The sequence below is a fragment of the Amblyomma mixtum genome, unplaced genomic scaffold (genome assembly GCF_055824585.1).
Source record: "Amblyomma mixtum isolate Tamu unplaced genomic scaffold, ASM5582458v1 scaffold_65, whole genome shotgun sequence".
Classification (NCBI taxonomy): Eukaryota; Metazoa; Arthropoda; class Arachnida; order Ixodida; family Ixodidae; genus Amblyomma; species Amblyomma mixtum.
Window position 1 is genome coordinate 83,873 of NW_028317762.1, and position 19,579 is coordinate 103,451.

At 45.5% G+C, this 19,579-nt stretch overlaps 1 protein-coding gene across 5 annotated transcripts in view; it reads left to right on the forward strand.

The window, feature by feature from the left end:
* The window catches only part of LOC149324343 (CLIP-associating protein 1-B-like), a 48,635-nt gene that overhangs the window by 24,992 nt on the left and 4,064 nt on the right, over window positions 1–19,579 (forward strand). For all 5 annotated transcript variants that reach the window (XM_089565608.1, XM_089565610.1, XM_089565609.1 and 2 more), the window contains 13 exons: window positions 3,916–4,079; window positions 5,024–5,102; window positions 6,093–6,239; window positions 7,740–7,826; window positions 8,246–8,361; window positions 9,045–9,405; window positions 10,314–10,377; window positions 10,521–10,572; window positions 10,769–10,895; window positions 12,454–12,582; window positions 14,140–14,280; window positions 16,525–16,593; window positions 18,063–18,182. In XM_089565608.1, coding sequence (XP_089421734.1) covers window positions 3,916–4,079; window positions 5,024–5,102; window positions 6,093–6,239; window positions 7,740–7,826; window positions 8,246–8,361; window positions 9,045–9,405; window positions 10,314–10,377; window positions 10,521–10,572; window positions 10,769–10,895; window positions 12,454–12,582; window positions 14,140–14,280; window positions 16,525–16,593; window positions 18,063–18,182 — 1,656 coding nt within the window. The remainder of the gene's footprint in view (window positions 1–3,915; window positions 4,080–5,023; window positions 5,103–6,092; window positions 6,240–7,739; window positions 7,827–8,245; window positions 8,362–9,044; window positions 9,406–10,313; window positions 10,378–10,520; window positions 10,573–10,768; window positions 10,896–12,453; window positions 12,583–14,139; window positions 14,281–16,524; window positions 16,594–18,062; window positions 18,183–19,579) is intronic.

A 19,579-nucleotide genomic window follows, 5' to 3' on the forward strand; every position in this document is an offset into this window, starting at 1 on the left:
CGCCACAGGGTCACGTGAACTATAGGTGGGCCACTTAGGTTGCTCCTCCGGGGTCGTCAGGAGCTTTGAAGGATTTGCCGGAGCTGCACGAATTTGTCGCAACATTGCGTGTCTCGGCATAAAAGGGAGAAGTGTAATGGAGGCTGTGCTGTTGTCGGAGAAATTTATGAAAAAATTCCAGTCCTGTGTATAAGGGTCTCACCCCATCAAAACTGGGAAGAAAATTAGTTTGACTCTTCCACATATATACCGTATTTACTCGCGTAATAGGCGCACTCACATATTAGGCGCACCCCCAGTTCAGTCGCGAAAAATCAGATTTTTTTATTTCCGCGCTTAATAGGCGCACCCCGAACTTGGCACTGTGATCAGTACTGTATTTACACGATTGCAAGCCGATGCCTCCCCACCCCCACAATCTTTATTTTAACAAAATTTTTGCTGAACTTACTACTAGTCCTCACTAGTGCTGCTGCCGTCGTAGATGCTGCTGACCCACAGCACGTATAACGACATCGCGTGGAACAGCCGCACACAGTTTTCAGGGATGCTCACTCTAAACGTCTGTTTGGAACTCTTCATCAGCCGGAAACCTTCCCGACTTAGGACTTCGAAAAGCGAGGCGATAGGAGTCGCATACGAAAATTTAGGCATACTGCAGTCGCAACTGCCGCACTTCTCATCCACGTCGAATTTCCAACCTGCCGCCCGCTTGCCGTGTTCGAGATCTAACTCCCAGCTGTGTAGCTATTAAGGCGCTTGTCCGTCGTGCTAAAATAGCAACGCTCGGCGGCAGCGCAAGAAAGCTACAACTGCGATGAACTCACACGATACGACAGAAACCGGCCCTTTGACAGCCATAAAAAAACTGGAGCTGGTGATGCTGATGTCGATATGGATAGCGAAAGCTCGCGGCTGCTCGCGGGGGACGAAAAAGTTGATGATAATAACCTTGACCTTGGGCGCCATCCGTGGGCGGCGCCTGGAAGCTCCTGTGCGAGTGTGTGGCCTCCGCGACCAAGCGCCCGTTGCCCGCAGCCGGAGCTGATCGCGGAGGCCACGTCGAATGCATTTCGAAGGCTATAGGCTCCCAAAGCATCGCCGGGTGGCGCTGCTGCGCCTGATGTGCAGCGCCATCTATGGGAGAAAAGTAAAAACTGGGGCGCTGCTCGCTGCTCGCGCTGCTTTCACCACGCTTCTTTGCACGCGCGCTTCCTTGCACGTGCGCGCGCCCGCGCTGTCGCGATGTGTGGCCTGCATGAGCCACAATAAGATCGTTCAGACTGACGCGCAGTACTGCAATGCAAACTTAATTAAAGGGGGGAAACTGATTAGTCGCGTCTACTGTGTGGAGCAGACGGTCGACGATGAGGAGGCCCATTTGACTGTAAAATGCGTTTCTCGAGTGAGTATTAACGTCGTACTGTATGACATGTAACTAGAGGTAAGTCCACGGTATAATTATATGCTCGAAATATGCGAAGTACTATCAGCTCTGAGAAATAAAGCGAGACACTTGTTGATCGTAGTTGTCAGTTGTTGCATGCGATGCGCAGGGCGATCCACTTACGTGCGAGTCGAAAGGACATGCGACCAGGCAACAGTTCGTCAACATTCTACTCCACCTTGGGGGAACCCCCTAAACATTTGACCACCATTGTTCACGCTTGCAAGTGCGACCTGCGGGTCGCCTTCTTGCTTGAAACGAAAACTCTCCGGAATAACATTGCTTGCGCGCTTTCGAGAATTTCGTCTGCTTTGACCGCGTCTCCTGCACTCGCGCTCGGTGCGATTCTCAATGCACTACGGTGACCAGGAGGATGTCGTGACGGTATTGATGTGCACCGCAGTCGTATAAGCGTCATGATGACAGCGACAGCGGCGCGCTTTTTAGGGCCGGCCTGCCGACCTGCTTGCCTGCCGCCGCCGTCAGAAAAATACGCTAATATTGTTTGTTCGCGTTCATACCAAACCCTGGAGTAGAGCAACGTCAAAAATGAATGATTTTTGAGGATCGTTGGCCAATACCGAGCTGCTGGTAGAAGCGATAACTGCGATACAAGCATATTTCTTTTCCAAAGCCGCTTTGCTGATGCCCAGTGCTGCTCGCCTGTTGTCGCCTGGCTCCGCAGTTAAAGGCATCACGGAAATCGGTCACGTCTTTGTTTTATTATGTGACGGTGAACATAGTAAAATGGTGACGCGAGTAGCACCTTTATTACAGTGCTGGCCAGTTCCGAAGTGCCCTCAGCTACAGCATCGGTGCGAAATGATTAGGCTTAGCGACGACTACGGCAGCGAGGGAGCAGCGCAGCTCGTCGCCCGGCGTGGCCGCGGGCGACGTCGTTGCCGAAAGCTCTACTGTCCGCGGACGGCGTCATTGCCAAAAGCTCCACTGTCTCGCCGATTAGTTCAGCGGCTTGCGACTCCCAGTCGCAAGGCTGGAAAATCGAGCAGCGAGCGACTTGCCTGCGCATCGTCTGTCACTTTTTTCGTGCATGGTAGGGACAGACTCACTGGCTCTCCGAAGAGCGCGGCCGCATACTCGCGTGTTCGCGGTAAGAGTGGATCACCGTGTACATACGCTTTGGTTTTTACATTACGGCCTTCGTACTACCTCCTTTTTGCTTCGCCGAGACCGCGTCTGTCAGCGCGAAGATTGCGCCTCGCGCGACTCTCCCGTCGCACGTGCACACAAAGCTAGCAGGGCGTCTGCTACGGCGCCGCCCCGAGTTTCCGCTGCTCGCCGCTGCGGCGCTGGCGTCGCGCTCCCAAACTTGAGCTTGGGTTCCCTATTCCCGCGTGGATCGTGGAAAGTTTGGGTGCGGCCCTTACATGGATATTTTTTTTTAAATTATTTAAAAAACAGGATGGGGCCCGTACATGGGTGGGTTTATGCGGTATGTTCAATTTTTCGAGTCGAAAAATTTCCGAAAATTTTACCCCGCATAATAGGCGCACCCTGAACTTTGAGCTGGATTTTCTGGAAAAAAAGTGCGCCTATTATGCGAGTAAATACGGTATACAGTATTTTTCGCAGTCCCAACATTTTCTCATTGTAGGATTTTATTTTTTTGTACAGGTCTTTGCTCCTCTTCGTGCGCACGCTTGGAGAATTTTGACACTAAAATCTATGCTTGATCTGATGGCAAAGAACAAAGGGAACAGATAATAGAAGAGTAGAATTTTAATGTAAATGGAGGCTCGTGTCATTGGGCTTTCACTTTTCATATGTCATTCACTTCAATTAAATTCTGCAACTGAATTTTGTTTTTTTGTTTGCACACAGCGTCATCACTTCATTGCATGAACTGAATGCACTGTCTTTTAAGCAGGTTATTGCCTTTTACTAGAACTCTTGTAAATTGCGGTGAGCCTCCTATGGCAAGCAAAGCGTCCTTTGACATTTCAGCACCAAATTTTTAATGTGAGAGCAATCCAGTGACATGTTGCACTCCAGTCTTGTACTCAGTGGTACCAGGCATTGAAGCAGTGAGGTATTTGTTTCATTTCTATACTCCTGTGGATGTAGATTGCATAGAGTACAATGGGATATTCTGACTGCACTGAGGCGCTACTGAGCACTTTATGCCATCAAGTTTCTTTTAGGTCAGTCGTGAATGCAATAGTGCAGTTGGCTTTCCGTAATGTAAGCTCTTTAAGGGGACCAGAAAATTGTTAAAGTAGTAAGGAATGCATATTGAGCGAAGCCTTTTTAATACACAGCGTTGACAGAACCAAAGTCTTGTCTGAATAAGCTGCAAGTTCAAATTAAGCTGATTTGAATCAAGCTAGCTTGAAATAGTGAGATTCCATTGCATTGTGGAAATTTCCGCCACCTGAGGTTTTTGTACATGCACAATGGTGAGCTGAAGTGCTTGTTCCCCCCCCCCCCCCCCCCCTCCCCCAAACCAGGTGTTTACACTCTTCCTGGAGGCCTTGGGTGAGCTGATTCACGTCCACAGTGCGGACCTGCATGGCTGGCTTTATGTTCTACTGACTCGTCTTTTCATCAAGACCGGAACCGATCTTTTGAGCTCGTTGCAGACGAAGATTCAAAAGATCCTCTCCATCATTAGGTAATGATTGTCAACCCCTCTAAAATTGCATGCTTATGATTCTTGAGAGTTCATTTGTTTTAAAATCATGGTTGGAGAGGTCAGCACATCTGCAGTTTCATGTCTGGCCATTCGGGAACAGGGCAGTCAAGAAAAGCAGTGCTTATGAGCTATTTCTGGCTTTCTCATCTTCGATTCAGTATAGACACAAGTCAAACTGTGCAGATAAATGCGCAATGCTTGCTGCTTCTCTCCAAAGTGCAGTCAGTTCCATTGTTGTGTGCCAGAAATACTGAATAGAATTTTTAAAGCTAAAATGGGCAGTGGTAATTAACTTTGGAGTGACTATATTGGATTGCGTACTGCCAGAAATAGCCTGTGAAGCAACATCTTCAGAGCTAGTTAGTAGTGTTGTATTTGTTCTCTGTTTGGAAGCTACATTTCTTTACATTTACTGTTATTAGTGTTCTTCTGTAGTTTCTTTTTCTAGCTCTACTTACATTTTTCTGTGTAGTAACAGGAGTGATACAAGAACTAAATTTCGTTATGCTCGCCTGTAACTACCAATACCAGTTGTTATTATTACTATTATTATTATTATTGTTGCTGTTGTTCTGGATTGCCCGTAACTGCATTGCTGACCCAGACAGTATTTTGAGCATCTGCTACCACACAGTTAAATTGTATTGTGCAGTGCATTGGGGTCATGATGTGAGAGGCAGTATTAGGAGTTCTGCAACTTGTTTAGGGCATCATGTCATCCATGGAGTCAATGTGATCGCCTTCCTCAAAGATGCAAGTCTGCAGAGCGACAACGACAGGGCAAGACTGAGCAGACTTACAGCAGCCTAACTGATGTGTGAAAGGATGAATTGCTCACGAGTGTGTTGTTGTGCTGTGCTATATTATGCAATCTTATTTGAGCATTTTTGTGGTCTGTATACTTTTATCTTCACTTTCTGCAGGGACTGTTTTCCTCATGCTGACCAATTTCAAGCGGTAGCGAGGTACATTACTGACCCAACACAAACTCCAAACATCAAGGTCAGCTCCCTTTGTTCTTCATTGTTCGTTGTGTCTCCTTGCTGAATTCAAAAGAATATGTTCATTTCTAACAATGCTTCCTATTGAGCGTTTTCCTTTACTTGTTCGTTACATTAGCAGGGTGCTGCAGAAACTAGGACATGTTTGCATGAATGTAAACAAACATCAGTCACTTGTAGCTATCTTGGCCCTCATTGATATCTTCCCGGTTCATATGCTCAAAATCGTGGGCAATAAAAATGCCCTATGTAGTTGCACGATTTTTCTTCCGGTTCGTGCATTCCCGGATAATGCGATTTTTAAGCTACTGCAGTAAAAGAAATTTCCACAAGTCCAGGTCGTATAATAGGTCTATAACCAACTGAACATGTGCAAACAAGAGTGAGCTGAACCTGGGCCACACAATTGAGCTGGAATGCAGCAACAGGAACCCCGCCATAGTGGTTTCTCTGCAGAGCCTTTATGTAAAGTGGTGAAACATGAAAAAAAAAATGAGTAGTTATGTACCAGTGAGATTTTGTTGTATTTGAAACAATGCTACAAATGTAACGCAACGCCTTTTAATTCCTTGTTCAGTGCATAGTGAGCTTAACCCCCATGCGCCTGAGCTTTGCGAAAATCCAGTGTCTCAGATTCTTTTTATGGGGAATACAGGTGCACATGTATCTAGAGTTGATGGTGTTATCAGACCACACGTCTCAAACAAGGTAACTTAGCATTGCCCTTCAACACCTTTGTCTGTCAGTCGAAAGGACGAACTTGTAAAGCATCTCATAGTTTACGGCATGTGCAAATTTTTGTCAAATCTGAGCATGGAAGTTGTCTATCATGTGAAAGGGTGACTGTCATACATAGTTATTCATGATGGGTGATCAACTGGGGTTGTGACTGTAGTACATGTATTTTCAAACATTTGGTATATTCCTTTTTAACATGCATCTCTGAGTATGTACTTCAGCATGCCTGAGTCTGCTTCTGACCTTTCTGCAGGTCAAGATTACCATTCTGCGATATCTCATGTCTCTGCTTCAAGCGATGGACCCTGGGGATATGCTGGTCAACACTCCAGAAACACAGGCCATGGTTGCAAAAATCTCTTCGTGGATTCGTGATCATAAGAGCCCTGAACTCAAAAGGGTCAGTTTGGCTGCCGCTAAATGCCGCTTTCAATCACTGAGTGCCTTACCATAAAAAGGAGTATGTTTCGACACCGTATCCATACTGTGATGCTTCATGTTTTTCCAGCTGGTCAGAATATGATGTTGAGGCCAAATTTGGTGGTGTACAGTGGAACCTCGATTATTCGTCCCCCGGTCATACGACGACCCGCATTTTACGACGAATTTGTGCGGTCCCGGCAAAACCCCCATAGAGACAATGCATTAAAAACCTCGGTTATACGACGCAAATTTTAGAAGTACCCTGCTTCGTACGACGGCTGGCTCGTACGGTCCGTCAAAAAAGGTCGTGAGCAAACGCAGGCCGGGATGTACCGTATTTTCGCGATTCTAAGCGCCCCCCCTATTTTCGGAAAAAAATTTCTGAAAAAAAAAAACTTTGCATGTGAATCTAAGCACCCCCGTTTTTGCGGGGAAGAGAGCGTTGCCGAGGCCGCCAAGTGCACTTGCTCTCTTTTTCGTCGAGCCTGTGCAGTCGGAGTCCCAAGGAGGCGCGGCCTGCGTGTTGTTGTTGCGACTGAGAGAAGGATGAAAAGGAAAGCGCACGGGCCCGCCTACTGGCGTGAGCCAAGCCACCACCACCGCTGCCGAGGAGAGTTAAAAGATCAGAGGAAAGATAAAGAGAAAAGATAAGACGCCGCGTCCCAGCAACAGATGCGTCTGCGGGAGCCGACGCTGATGAAAAAATAGATAAGCGGGCGAGGCCGCGCTCGCCCAAGCGAGGACAGCGGCGTCCACGGCGCTTTTTGTAATGGAAGTAATGGATGCTTGTGGCCCAGGATAAAACTTCCCACGAAGAGGAAGTGGACAATGATGCAGAGGTTTGCGCTCCCATTCCTAGTTACGCGGACGTGTTGCAGAGCGTCGACAACATCCGGCGCTTTGCTTGCGCGCGCGACGATGTTGGCGACCTACTGCCGGACGTGGCAGCTCTTGAAAGAAAGTTGATGCGCCGAGGTTGGGCAAAGGTGCAAAAAAAAAATTACCGATTTTTTTAAACGGTAATAAAGATTTTTTTGCAAATCTGTTTCAAACAAATGCTGGGTTTTGTCTTTTTTTAATCTGATTGGCGTACTTGCCGCGGGCTTGAAGCCGGTCAACAGTTTTCGGCTCAAGGCCGAGTGCCACTGGCCGCATTCTTTGATTTTCGATTATACGACACCCGGATTATACGACGGTTTCGCGCGGTCCCCTGAACGTCGTATAATCGCGGTTCCACTGTAGTTTCTTTAACTTTTTTGTTGCTTGCAGTGAATGGAAACCTGTGGCACATGTTCCCATATTACTGTATTATGTGCATGTCATAAATGCAGCAGCTAGCAAAAGTAATGCTATTTACAGGTTAACGGTATTTGAGTGTTAAACAGTGTCAGTGTGAACCTTGCTTTGTTTTAAGATTATTGCTGTGCCTTTGCTAAATGATTGTAAAAGTTGTATTCTTGATGTTTGTGTTGCACAGCACTCCCAAGAAGTGATCGTGTCCATTTTCAAACTGAGGCCAGCAGAAATGCACGGGTTACTCAGCACGCTTGACCCAGAGACCCAGGTGAATTGCTTTTCACTTCACTGCAAATGCTCTTTTTCAGTTTGAGCAGTAGCTCTGAACATTGCCTCATTCTTAGTCATTGCTTGAACATTTCTACTGATGTGTGCGTGGGGGTGAGGGTATGCACAAGCATACTCGTGTGCATTCTATTGGGGTACTCTGTTTTTTTAACTGCTCCCATCACACTGTCGTAGGCTTATGATTGTTGTGCCTTTACAACAAATAACTCCCGATGCAGGGGTGGAATGTCTGTGTCACTTGCACCTTTGTGCCTCTAGCTGTACGGAGAGTAATTACTGTCACTAACCTGCATCAGTAGGCATGTACTCCTGTAAGGTTACTTTGTCTGGGATAAAACTCGGGCCAGGCTTACTGCGTGTTTCTTTTGCATTATCTTTCGTTCACTGCCTTGTCCGCAGGCACTCACTATGGGCCTTATTCAGACGTCCATGCGTGGACGCAGCGAAGACGGTGAGCTGCGAACAACCAGCCCCATCACATCGTCTCTCCACTCGTCTCTCAGCTGTGCACCAAAGTAAGCAGAGCCTAGGAAATTGCTTGCATGAGGCCATCTAGGCAGATGCACTTGCTTGTTTTGCTAGCGTTTGCAGTGCATTTATTTTTAGCTCCTTAGCAGCAAACATTGTTCAGAATACTGTGGTGTTGAGCCGTGACAAAAAAAGTTGCACTTCAAACAGCAGCAGGGTGGCCTAGCGGTTTGAGCATTCACCTCACATACGGAAGGCATGGGGTTTGATCCCTAGTGCTGCCAGGTACTCGCCAATGATGGCATTTACTAGCTTTCCCATAGTCTGATGCTCGGCTTACCTGGGGTGAAATGCTTGGAAATTGGATCTCTGACCTCACCATGTATAGTCATAAACACCTTGTACTAAGGCGCTCTTTGGCCAGAGCTGCCCTTGTGGCATTAAAATCCATCATCACGTTGTGTGCTTTAAGAGGAATCTGTACTTGAATTTATTAACTCTTAAGGTTCGGCAGTTTCGGTAGAGGAGAAATTCTGGACATAGTTTAAGAATTGATGTTAGAGGTTGTGTCAAAATAGGCAAATGCACAGGCAAATGTGAAAACTGCGCTGCCACCCCAGCAGTAGTTTTTGGCCTTGGGGATGCGAGGCCAAGGTCTCTCCGGGGATCACTGGTCTTCGTGTTTGTTATGCAAGGGACCTGAAGAGTGTGCCTTCTTGTGGTTCCTTAGCCGAGGAAGCAGAGGCAGCGGGAGCCGGTCGAGCACGCCACTGCAGCGGTCGCTGGAGGAGGAAGAGGACAACACGGAGAACATGAACCCGGACGAGGTGTACAGCTCACTGCTGCGCCGGACCACAGCCCAGATCCATCGGCTGGCGCTGGACCCTGTTCGGGGAGGGGTTGGCATGGACCTGGACTCCAGCCCCTCCGGCAGGGGTGCAGAGCTGCTGCTCCCACCACTGGGCAGTGGAGGCCTGAGGCAGCGGCTGGCACCTCAGAACTGGGAGGAACCCTGCAGCTATGGGCAGCAGCAGCGCCTGACCGGCAGCCGCGAGGCTTCGCCTGTCAAGCGCATGGCCAGCTGGGAATACGTGAGTGCACCTGCAGTGCCCAGTTGTTGGTGGCGCATGGCACATATCTCATGGACATGCACTGCGTCGTAGGAAATGCAGCAGTGTTTTTGGTTTCTCATGTCAGCTTCTCATGGCAACTTCTTTGCTAATCAATCCAAAGCACCCTTTCGTTTTCTCTGAGTGAGAATTAGGGGTGCGCAAATATTCGAAGCTTCAAATACAAATCTAATATGTTTATTATTCAGTCCATATTCATATTATTTTCTTCAAACTTAATCTTCGCATAATACTGGCCTTTCTGTTGTCCTTTGATGTCTCCTAATTTGACCTGAATGTTATGTTTATTTGCCAGTAATGTATCAGTTCATGGATTTCATTTCATTGCTCATTTTGCATGGCCAGATTACCGGTTGCATACTGTGTTGGTGTCTGATCAAGCAGTATACGCTTTTGTGCATGTCATATTTCTTCATTTATGGTGCAGAGTCAGCCTAGTTTCGTTTATTTTGGTTGTAAAGACCAGACATTGTTTTGAGAAAAAAAAACCATTTGCCTGTTTATTTTTCTGTGGAATTTGTTTTCATACTGAGCAGATATTCGATGTTCAAAAGCATTTTTTCCTCATAGTCGTAATTGAATCATATTTGAAAATTAATATTTGCATATCTCTAGTGAGAACACTAGTTTGCTTAAAAGACAGACTTCACTCGTGGATTTGCAGTCATAATCATCAGCCAGCTTGAGCCCACAAAAGGGCACTGCAGGATTCGATGCTTTCTTTTTTTACATTAAGCTTCTTTTTATTGTGAGAGATTGCATTTCTGGCTTTTTCAAGCTTGAAGTGCTGTTGCGTCATTTTTTTTTTTTTTTCTATCTATATTCATAACACATTTCTTGCTTGTGTGCATTGGTCTTTATTTTTTCAGGATGGAGAGACTGGTCTTCATCGGATCAGGAGAACGTCTCTGGATGGTGGTGTCGGCAAAAATGGTAATAGACTTGTGTATTCGTGTGCTTTTTTTTTTGTCTTGAGATTCATGCTGAGTGTTGCATTTTCTTTTGTTACTTTTGGCCTGCCCATTCCTTTCCATGTGATGCTTGATGTGAAAAAACTTTCATTACTTTATTTTCAGAACAAGACACCCTGAACAACATCTTTGCCATCCTTCAAAACCCTAACAGCAGGTATGCCTCCTCATTAAGTGAAGAAAAGCAAAAAGTTGGTTCATTAAAATACCTCGAGGTTCTCACTGTTGGCATCTATTATTTGCCTCAGTTTTACAGCTTTACTATCGGTGCATGGTGTACTTCTACATCTTACAGCATTGCGAGGGTGTCAAGGAGTGGCAGGAAAATTTTGACATGTCTGTTGCCATTCTAGGACGGAGCATCGCAAACAAGCATTGTCAGAGCTCATGCCCCTCACCAAGGATGGCTCACCAGAGCTCTGGGATGAGAACTTCAGAAATGTGCTGCGTTGCCTCGTGGAGAACCTTGAGGAGCAAGTGGTAAGAACCTAGCTGTGCCCAGTGGCTGTGGCTGCTTGCATAGAATTTGTGTGCAGGTTTTAATTTGTTATTTGAATTTGCTCGGCTGTACACTGGAAAAGGGACACAATTTTTTGCGTTGCCATGAGCACTGTTTTTTAGGCTTTGGGAGTTCTCATGATTTGATTCATGGTCCAATGAAACAGGAAATGAGATGGCTGGGAATTAGCAGTTGAAATGGCAGTAGTCAATCTTGCACATTGCACGTGCAGCTCTGATTCTGAAGCGTGTCTTCAGTGTGAAGGGCACAAAGGAAAAAAATACAAGACAGGGCACGCTAGCACGCACTACCAGCTGTTTATTAAAACGAGCGAGTCTCATATTTGTGCACTTCGCAAATAGGGTTATGTGACTCCTTGCTGCAAGCCAGGAACCCAACCACGCATTATGGTAAATGGTAACTTCCGCGGTAGAGTAAAAGAAAAAAAATGGTACGGGACGTGCACGAATGTCAATTTTTCAAACGAAGCATGGAAGGTCAGCATCACCTAAGCTAACAAAAAAAAAACAAGTGGGGGAGAGGATGAAGGCATCATGGCAGAACCAATGTCATGCATTCATATCAAAGGCAGTGTCAAATTGTAGCTAACTTCTATAGCTCAATTTATAGCGCACGTTGCGTGAGATGCGGAGATCATGGGTGGGAATCTTTCCAGTGGTATGTGGTTGTCTTTTTATGCCACTTTGTGTTCAGTTATCTCTCACTTTGACAAATAATTAACTACTAATATCCCGGTTATCAACCATGCAAAAAAAAAAATTTATGCTTTCCTTGGCTTCATATATCTATATCTATGCCAAACATTTACTTTTCTGTGCCAGAATGTGCTTTTGGCTGCTCCGAAAGCTGCTGCAGTGTGAAGCCATTCCTTTGGGTAAAATTTGACTGATCACAGGCTTTTAACACATTTTGTTGTCTCGCCAGGCTTTCTTCAAGTTTGGTATGCTAGTTAAGCATATAAAAATTTGTAATGTCAAAATTATTGAAGATACTTCCTTGAAATTTTGTATTTATGCATTTTGTCGACTTTCCCATAAGCATGGCAAATTTCACTGCTCTTCATGAAAATAAATTAAAATTACCTCTCGGCTGCATTCGCTCCAATGTCTGAAATGTTATGTTCATGTAATCCTACTTCACTACTTCACCCCCCTCCCCCCCCCCCCCCCACCCCTCATTTTTTTTTAGCTACAGCATGCATTTCTGGAGGATGCACAGCCTCCATGCTTTGAAAAGCTAGCTTTTGCACATCTTTTACCGTTTGTTTTCTTTTTGTTTGAAGAATTATGGGGTGATGTTATTTCTGAAGCCTGTAAATGCGACTTGCTCATTCAAATTAACAGCTAGCAATGTGAATAGGGTGTCTTATGTCTTGTGTTGTTTCCATCATGCCCTTCACATTGAGAACATGCACCAACTTGCCCAGCAGTCTGTCATTCAAAGTGCGCGACTGCGTCACTCACCTCTGGACATGCTGCTGTATGCTGCATCCAGGCTTTCTTTTCGGGCTCTCTGCAGGTCCCTGTAAAAGTGGCTGCCCTGCGAGCTCTGGCAGAGTTGCTGAAGAGGCAGCCTCAGCACTTCCACAACTATGCTGAGCTCACCTTGATCAAGATCTTTGGAACACTGAAGCAACCCGAGAGAGAGGTTTGTTTGGAGAACCACTGTAGTTCTTGAACACAGCGGTGCATGGTGCCATCACTTCATTACGTGCGCAGCTTCATTGCTTCAGTGCAGTTCAGAGCATAACCTGCCAGCTTTTTCAAACCACTGGCCAAATTTCAAACATTCGAGTTTTGTAACGAAGATTCCTAATGAGTTCATTACGTAGCAAGGAAACTGTTGACGTAACTGGTATTTCAGGGTACACAAGTTCTAGTTAACAAGGCTTTACTATATATCATGCTAAGGTTATAACATCCAATGTAAAGTTGAAGTAGCTGTGTTCATCTTAGCTGATAGATAGAATAAAGCTTGCCACTTTAATTGTGGCAAGCCTTCAGCACTACCGGCTGGCCACTCTCTCCATGCGGTGCTCAAGGCCAGGCCTTTGTGCTGTGAAAAAATATGCTCAAATTACACGTGCTCAAGGCAGGACTCGACAGGAGACAGTCTTCATGCACCATTAGTGCTAAATGAAATGCAAACAAGATGACTGTTACGCTAACGCATGAAACAATAAATTTCACCTTCTGGGGAAGAAAATAACAGGCACACTCCATTAACCCTTTGAGGGTCGAATTATTTTGAAGAAAACTTTCCCAGGTGGTCAAATTACTTTATTGCAGATCTTGAATCTACAAAACGTATATAATCGAGAATAAATAGTAAAAAAAAATTAGGAACAGTACTTTGGTGACAGCATCACTCACAACTGGAAAATGTTCAATAGAATAGAATAGCAACGGTGATAAGCAAGCTAAGAGCAGCACCAATAAAGATAGAAATCAACTTTCGCCGCCTCTGCAAAACAGTTCCCACAAAGAGAAAACACGTTTCGCGTGACTCCGTTGCGATCCCGCTGCGGAATCGAAACCGCGTAGGCGCGTTGCCACAGAGGATGAGAACACCTCGCGAGCAGCGGTGATAAGCAAGCTAAGAGCAGCGCCAATAAAGATAGAAATCAACTTCGGCAGCCCCTGCAAGGTAGTGCTGCCAAAAAGAAAACTCAAATTTCGCGCGACTCTGTTGCGATCACGCGGCGAAACCAAAACTACAAAAGGGGGTGTTGCCGCAGTCTGTGCCGCCGCGCTAAAGCTAGACATAAGTTCTGCTTATCTCCCCGTAAGAAGGCAGCACAAAATTCAAACACTTCTTGTAAGTCCTAATAGGTGGCAGCACCCCCCCAGTGAGCACGCATTGTTCTTTTGGCGCAAAATTTCAAACGGAAGATCGTACCCGTACGGCAAAGACCTTGCGGGACAGAAAACCGCCGCTGTACATATACGGCAAAAACCTTCAAAGGGTTAACAGTTGCGCAGTGGTCTGCGTGCCATCGAAGTGAAAATTTAGTATGCTAATGTTCAGGTTTGCTCATTTAAAATCCTGTTCTGCTGTTGCCATTTCAGTTGTCTTGTTTGCATTTCATTTGATGCCAACAGTACACACAGTTCACTTTTCGGTAGGTCAAAGAATGCACCAACTGGCCCGACAACACATTGTAGTCGGTGTGTCACAGTTTTGTTGGGTGCTCACTGTGCGCAGGTGTGCCGTGCTGCTGAGATGTGCTCCATGGAGGCTGCTGCCGCGCTGCCTCCCGAGCAGACAATGCGCTTGCTGCACTCGCTCATTGGGGAGTCAGACGATCAAGATGTGGTCATCGCTGCCATCAAGGTCATGTCCAGGGTGAGTCCCGTACTCCCAGTGCAAGCACTGAGCTATGCGCACCCATGGGTGACCACGCAGTCGCTGCCATTATATGGCCCCCCGTTACAAAGTACTAAATTTAGTGTCTTGTTCAACTAATGCCATTTTCTGCTCCACAGTCTAAAATTGAGTCATGATGGGATGCTGTTTGAGGAACTCATTTGCTGTCGTTCCTGCAGGGAATGTGTTTTCTGGCTTAGCAGCCAAGCAGCAGTACACAAGCATGTGGCATTACACAAGCATGTACACAAGCAGTACACAAGCATGTGGCATTAGGTCAGAATCAGATGTAACGTCAGCTTTTAGTTATCTTTTCAATGAAAAATAGTCCATGCTGAAAATCAATAGCTTGCAACGTTATCAGCACCTAAACTTGTCCTCATGGTTGCCCCTTACTCTGCATTCCATGCCGCAGTTTACCGATGTAGTTTGGTACAAGTCCACACGCCTATGCTTTCTTCAGCATGAAGAGCCCAGTTTCTGTTTAGCATTAGGTGCCACTTTTAGTGCTGAAGCCCCCCTTCGTCCCTGATTGCCACACCAAGCCTGCTCTTATCATGCACACAGCACTGTTCCGGTCACTGTCATCATTGCAACCTTTTTCTGTTTTTATCATGTTACTACACGCAGAAAAATGGCATTAACTTTTGCAGTACGAAACTTTTACCCGCTTCACAGCCATTCCGGTCTGAAACTACCGTATAAATGCATGTAATGGCCGCACTTTTTTTTTTCCAGATTCGAGGAACAATTTTCTGTGTGTGGCCCATACACTTGATGTGCGTTTTTTTTTTTCTTAAGTAACAACGCGCCAATCAGGGTGGTACTGGTGATACTGATACATATATCCATGTAATAAATTGTGGGTGCTCAAGTTCTGCTAGGGCACAAATTACTCATGTAGATACGGTAGTTCTTCACTGAGCCAAGCCAATAGTAACCAGACTCTAATCATGTACAGTAAAAGCTCGTTAATTCGACACTGACGGGACCAGCCGCTGAAAATTGTCGAATTATCCGAATTTCAAAATATCGAATGAACAAAAAACAATGTTTGCCGCAACAGGACGTACCTTTATTTGGCAGAGAAATCTGTTGTCGTCTGCTTTTTCAAGCACATTTGAGTGACTACAATAGCTCTTAACAGCTGCCAGGTGCTCCGCGGCACATGCACAGTCAGGGATTTGTTCACAGAAGTCCTCCCAAATGGACAAGTCTTCTGCGGCTTCTTTCACCGTGCACTTGGCATTTAGGAAAACTGCTCACAATTGTCATCTTCCGACGAATCGTTGTTGTCAGCGCCTGTCACTTCTTCGTTTATTTCATCCTCAGTCAGCTGACAGGACACAAAGGCGAGGCGCGCAGGCACTGCACACTACCCACTCGAAAGCAGCGCAGTAAACACGCTCACAAAGTGCGCAATTACCAAAAAAGGCGCTGCCTTACGGTTCAATAACTGCGATTCGTGGAAACGACGACACACGCCAAAACGAGACTTGCTGTCGATAGGGTTAAGCGGACGACACCAACACGACTGCTGCAACACAACAAAGCACAATGAAAGACACCAGCTGCTTCGGCCGCCGCTAACCTCGCTTCCCTCGCCCTCTCTCACACTGCTGATGACGATGACCATACGGATGGCCTATCAGCCGTACAGTAGCGCCGCTCGTAGAGTGTTTTTTTTTTTTTTTTTTCGTTTTGCTCTCGGCGCACCGGCTTGGCAGGCTGCAGAGTGAAGCCGAATTAACTGATGCACGGCAAAATTTGTACGAATTAACGAGAGTTTCGCCCCATAGACACCTATGTGTAATTGTAGGGACCTCGCGTGCGCGTCGAATTATCCGATTTTCCTAATTAACGGGGGTCGAATTAACAAGCTTTCACTGTACCATGCTGGATGCTAGGTGAAAGGCCAGGAAAATGGGGGAAATTTTTGTTCGTATTTGTGCAGCCTTTTAGTGGCATGTTGCTCCTTGAGCAAGGGCAGTTTACCTGTGTGCTAAGTATTTGTGTGCAAAGCTTTCGCCACAGCTGTGGTAGTTGCCTTCTGTGCGCGAGTCTTTACAGTGCTGATGTCTGTCTACTGTGCCTGCCAACACCTTTTTGGCAGTTGGGCTGAGAACGCCATGTGTTTGGTCAGTTGTATCACTTGTGCTAAGAGCAGACAACTGCTAGTCAATTTTTCTCACCATTTTGTGTGTTCCGCTTTACTCATTCCAGCTTGTGGAGGTGCATCCGAAAAGGATAATTGTAGAGCTTCTGCCTCAGATGATGCCAGTTTTGCTGAAGGTAATTGTTGAAAACATTGATCTGTTTTTGTAGCTATGTTGTCAGATTGTTGTGACCTTATACCCTTTTGTGTTGGACACGGTTAGCTAGACCAGGTGTTCTCAAACTGGGTTCTTTGGAACCAAGGGGCTCCTTGGAGTGCTTTTTGGGATTCGCCAAGCACCTAAGTCTTTGCTTGCTTCAACCCCACCTTTCCTTTCTTTACCCATATTATTTTTGGATTAATCACGCTGAAATTGTTGACAGCATAGTCATTATTAAAGTGGGACAGGGTTCTAGGAACTTCTTTATTTTTGTATTAAATGCAATGAAGATGCTCAGCCTTAATCAGTTTTTTTTATGCTGATTTCAAACATGTAATTACTTTTCTGGTAAGTCAGTTAGTTTTCAAGATATTAGACATTTTCACTCCTTTGCTTGCAAAACCCATATAAAAAAAAACACTGATGAGGAAACTATTACTAACATGGGGATGGATTGTATGCAGTACAAGGAAACAATGTAGGAAGTACTTCTTTGAAAAGTTAAGGCAATATTAAGTTACTTTACAGCTTGTTGAAGTTCAGTGTTTGAACATTGCACTTAGAACACTGCACGCTTTCTACTGGAGGCCCATGTGGTCTCACATCTTCTGTTGTGCTCGCTAGGTTTGCGCCCATTGCATTGGGGAATAAACTCTCCTCATGTTCCGCCTAGAATTCACCAAGGTATTCACCATAAATCTGCCTAGCAACTAAATTGGAAGCAGAGGCGGCATTAGTCGGCAGTCAGTACAGCACCAAAATCATATTACGTAGCACAGCAGCAAGGATTGTGGTGCACTAGGATAGGCTTGCTTGTTAGTTGCAGCGCAACATGCAGGTCATGCAAACTGCTGGCTGACTGCACTTTTTCAAAGTTTTGATTGAGCTTCTTGGTTTACACAGCACAACATGCAAGATTCATGCGTTGCATGCCCCACCATACTTTGTGCAGGCAAATGCCCGCACGCTCACGCCCATGCCGTGGCCAGTAAGTTGGGGGCCTTTTATGCAGTACTTAAATTTAATGAGACCTTCACTGCTCTTTTGCAGGTAGCCGACCCACTCTGTATTAGTTGAAGTTGTAATGCCCCGATTACGCCTTTGTCTCCTTCGACCATGCACACAGTTTGCGAGCGATGGTGTTGTACCTGCGGATTTGTTAACTCCCACTATTTATGTTAATATGCTCATTACAGGTGAGAGTGGTGGTCAAAATTCAAAGTTAATGTCATTTATTACTGAATGTTCCATGTCTGGTATCTGTTACAAAAGTGGTCTGCTTAATGGGAGAGACTGCGGCTAACCTAGTATGTGAAAAATGTCTTATTCCAGATTGTCCATTACATCCGTGCTTGTTGTAACTGGGTTCAGCTGTATTGTTCACTTTGTTCTGTCACATTTTTATACTTTTTGTTCATTTTCGTTCCTCTCTCCTCTCAATTACAGGCGTACGATCACAATGAAAGTTCTGTTCGGAAGGCGGCAGTATTCTGCATGGTGACGCTGCATGGCGTGGTTGGCTCTGAATTGATGAGGCCACACTTGGCTTCCCTTACGGGATGCAAGGTAGGCTTAGAGCTCCTCTCTTCCTGGATTTTGTTATTAAATATCAACTAAATTAATTAACCCTTTGCACAGTATGGCACAGCTTTAGGCTCTCTTGATGCAGGGGTGTTTTTTTCTGTGCTAAGAACGGACTGTCTCTCTGCATTTGGAGCATCTACTGTGTTACCCGAATGTAGCTGACAACGAATGTAACATGACTGATAAAACCGCACTGTACTGAAAGTTTTATGAACGTTCGTGAACAGAAGAACTAGCTCGAAAATTTGAATTCCTATGTCCGATCCTCATAGAATGGTGGCCAAGACATTCCTCAGCCACCTTCGAGCTTTATCTACAGTTGGTACCACCATTACTGTGCGAAGGTTTCACGCGTCCCTTTGTCAAGAGAGCGGCTGAAAAGTATCTCGGAGAAGGCCAGTGCAAAGATAAGTGCAGAGTCTCGCCACCTTATCACTATGTCAACCATGTGCTTCAGAGGACTTGTTGTAAAGTCTCCCAGTTGCCCAACCGAGCAATGAGTCATTCCTGCCGAATGTTCAAGTGATTATCCTTGGAAGCATTTTTGCAAGCTGTCAAAAAATTGCGCGGCTTCTTGCAGAGTTCGATGCAGCTGAAAAATGTGTCAAATACTGAGGAAAGCAGCATTTCATATGCAGTAGCAACAGCAAGCTTTCCATGGAGCTGCAGATTATTACTGCTGTTAACATACAATACCGGCAACACTGCAGGCACTGAGTGTCTACAAAACTTGAATACAACATAGTGAAGGCTTTTGAGGTCTCACGTGTTCTAATGAGCATTCCTCGGGACATAGCATTGAATTTGCACTTGGTGTTCCAGTGTGCTGTCTCTAGTGATGACTCTGTCGCCACGCTGCTGCTGCTTCGATGTATGTGATGTGCTGTGCCAATCACCTTACTTGAGTGTTAATGGCTTACAGCTCCCATTGTGTGACCTATAAACTTTTTTTTTTCTTTTGCTTGCCAAAATAGGAGGTCGAGCTATATGATGGTAAAGCCTTCACAGCTGCCTCTACACAAGATTCAGGTCTGCCTAGGGAGTTACTTACAAAAAATAAAAAGAAGTATTACTATTATAACAATCACAGGCTGTTCAAGCCAACTACAGTCGAACCTCGTTATAACAAACACGGATACAACGAATTATCGGATATAACGAAGTGAAAGAAAAGTTTGGTTGGACATGCTTTATTTCTAAGGGAGTTCTATCTGTGTAACGAAACGAAAAATTCAAAATTTGACACTGTATCGGTTGTAGCGAAGCAGTTTTTGTATTCACGGGGCTCAAAATGCGCAAACAAGTAGGAGAAATCTCAAAACACGCTAAATTTTGATCTTTTGAAGCGCGCGCACCTAAAATGTGTTTGAATCGCCCGC